We start from the raw sequence: 2,487 nt of genomic DNA, 5'->3' as shown, positions 1-2,487 counted from the left end.
ATCCAATGAGAAGTTCACTCATTCCCTCTCACCTCCCCTCTCATCCCCTTCAATGTAAAAACTTTTTCTTGCCTCTTTTATGTAAGACAGTTTACCTCATTCTACCTCTCCTTTTCTCCTTCTCCCAGAATATTCCTCTCTCACCCTTAATTTTAATTTGTGGAAATTTTCCCTTCATATTTAATTTATCCTGTGCCCTCTGTCTTTACACATACATGTATGTATGTATGTATGTATGTATGTATGCATGTATTCCCTCAAACTCCCATGAGTTACCAATATGATCTTTCCATGTAGGAATGCAAAGTTCAACTTTAATAAGTCTCTTATGATTTCTCTTTCCTGTAATAAATAGTAAATCTTTTCACTATAAACATACTGTGAATAGAAATCAAGAAAAAGATGGTGGTTGACAGTTTCTTCTTTCCTACAGACTCTAAGTCTATGTCTTTACAATAGAATTGACATGGTATTCTGCTTTGTCTGAGTTACCTTGAAAACTGAAAGAAAGGCATTTCTTTTGTGTATGAACTATCCAGATTAGTGGTAAATTAAACTGCAATTCACTTATAATTTTCAAACCTGATTATAACTTAACAGAAATTTTCAGCATGGGATTGATTTTAAAAGCAATTAATAATAACAGCAATTTTAAAAATGCTGGGAAATGATGGAGGTGAAGGATGATCTCTATATTTGAAGCCTTGCTACATTCTTCATGTTATACATTGCTGGGTGATGTTCATCATACACAGTTCACAGTTTGGATAAAAAATAGGCTGAGACGCAAAGAGGAAAATATTGAAATACGACCTCTCCCTATTTGCATCTTAACATAAGACTCTAATCATTTCCATGATCACGTGTCAAGGGGAAAATAGAAGTGCCACAGAGAAAGAGACTGTGTCTTGGCTTGACAGTTTTAACTGAGATGTTAGGAAGGCACGGAGCAGTGGTGGGATTCAGCCAGTTCACACTTGTTCAGCAGAACCGGTAGCTCATTTTAGGTTGAGTTCAGTGCACCGATTGTTAACAAGGGCAGTGCCTGTGCCCACCACATCAACAGTCCTCGTGCCTAGGCTCAGTTCCATCAAGAACCAGTTGTTAATTTGTTTGAATCCCACCACTGGCACAGAGGATATCTTGATGAACACAAGCTAACAGTGGACTAGACAATTTCTCACCTAAGACAGAAACTTTATTAAAGACAGAGAAGAAAATTATTGTATCACCAAATATCAGAAACACATATCACTCCATACCCATTTGCCTGGAAATTAATCCACCAGTATCAGCATCAAAAGTATTGTAAATACTGGTAACTTCTGAAGTGACCTACTTTTTTCTGACATGCTAAGTAGTGGGGAGAAAGTTTTTATGGCTCTGGCAACTGTGGAATTTATATTGGGCATTCTAGTAAATGGATTCATTGTTCTGATGAATTGTATTAAATGGGTTAAGAGCAAGAAACTGCCACCAAGTGAACTCATCCTCCTCAGTCTGGCCATCTCCCAAATTGGACTGTTGTGTACATTAGTATGGGATAGCTATTTCAGTGTAATCTCTACCGATGTATACACCCAAGTAAGAATAATTGATATCTTCTTGTTAGTGACTCACACTTCAAATATTTGGTTTGCCACTGTCCTCAGCATCTTCTACTTCCTGAAGATCACCAACTTCTCTAATCCCTTCTTTCTCTGGATGAAAAGAAGAATTGACAGGATGGTCTTCAGGCTTCTTTGGGGGCCTTTAATTATTTGTTTTTCCATTGGCTTTCTAATGGTGGAGAGAATATATTATTACTATGGAAGCCTCTTTAGTAGAGGAAAGGAGAGAAATGTGTCCCAGGAGGTCCAAGTGAGTAAAAGTATGTTACTCATGTTCCAGGTTCTCTTTGGCCTTCTGAGTCTTATTCCTTTCACTCTATCTACAATCTCCTTCTCCCTATTCATTGTCTCCCTATGGAGGCATACCCAACAGATGCAACTCAATGGCTCAGGTTCCAGAGACACAAGCATAGAAGCACATGTTCAAGCCATGAAAGCTGTGTCTTCCTTCCTCATCCTCTTTTTATTGTACTATGTTGGTCTCTTCATGAGCTACTTGAGCAGCCCGCCTGAAGATAATAAACTGCTTTTAGAATTAGGCATGCCAATCATGTTGCTCTATCCCTTTGGCCACTCACTGATCCTGATTCTGGGGAACAGCAAACTGAGAAAGACTGCCCTGAGGATGTCATGGCTGATAAGGTAGTGCCAGAGAGGAAGTCACCTACCAGACCTTTGGGTATCTGTGAGGATCATCTGGCATTTTATGGTGGAAAGAAGTTAGCATGGAGACCTTCAAGAATATTACCAAGGTCTTTCATTCTTTGTAGTAGGAAGATCACTGAATTCTGTTTCAAATCATAGACTTGGAGTGAGGAAGACTTTGGGGCAATACCCAACTTTGTCACTTACTATATGTGTGACCATAGGTAGCTCA

At 38.9% G+C, this 2,487-nt stretch overlaps 1 protein-coding gene across 1 annotated transcript; it reads left to right on the top strand.

The window, feature by feature from the left end:
- Positions 1-1,350: 1,350 nt before the first annotated feature.
- LOC118856144 (taste receptor type 2 member 7-like) lies at positions 1,351-2,256 on the top strand. Its single transcript, XM_036766258.1, has one exon. The coding sequence runs from the start codon at positions 1,351-1,353 to the stop codon at positions 2,254-2,256; it is 906 nt and encodes a 301-aa protein (XP_036622153.1).
- Positions 2,257-2,487: the final 231 nt, after the last annotated feature.

Source organism: Trichosurus vulpecula, chromosome 7 (assembly GCF_011100635.1).
Source record: "Trichosurus vulpecula isolate mTriVul1 chromosome 7, mTriVul1.pri, whole genome shotgun sequence".
NCBI lineage: Eukaryota > Metazoa > Chordata > Mammalia > Diprotodontia > Phalangeridae > Trichosurus > Trichosurus vulpecula.
Note: the sequence above shows the minus strand (reverse complement) of the source record. Positions and strands in the feature narration are given on the sequence as shown.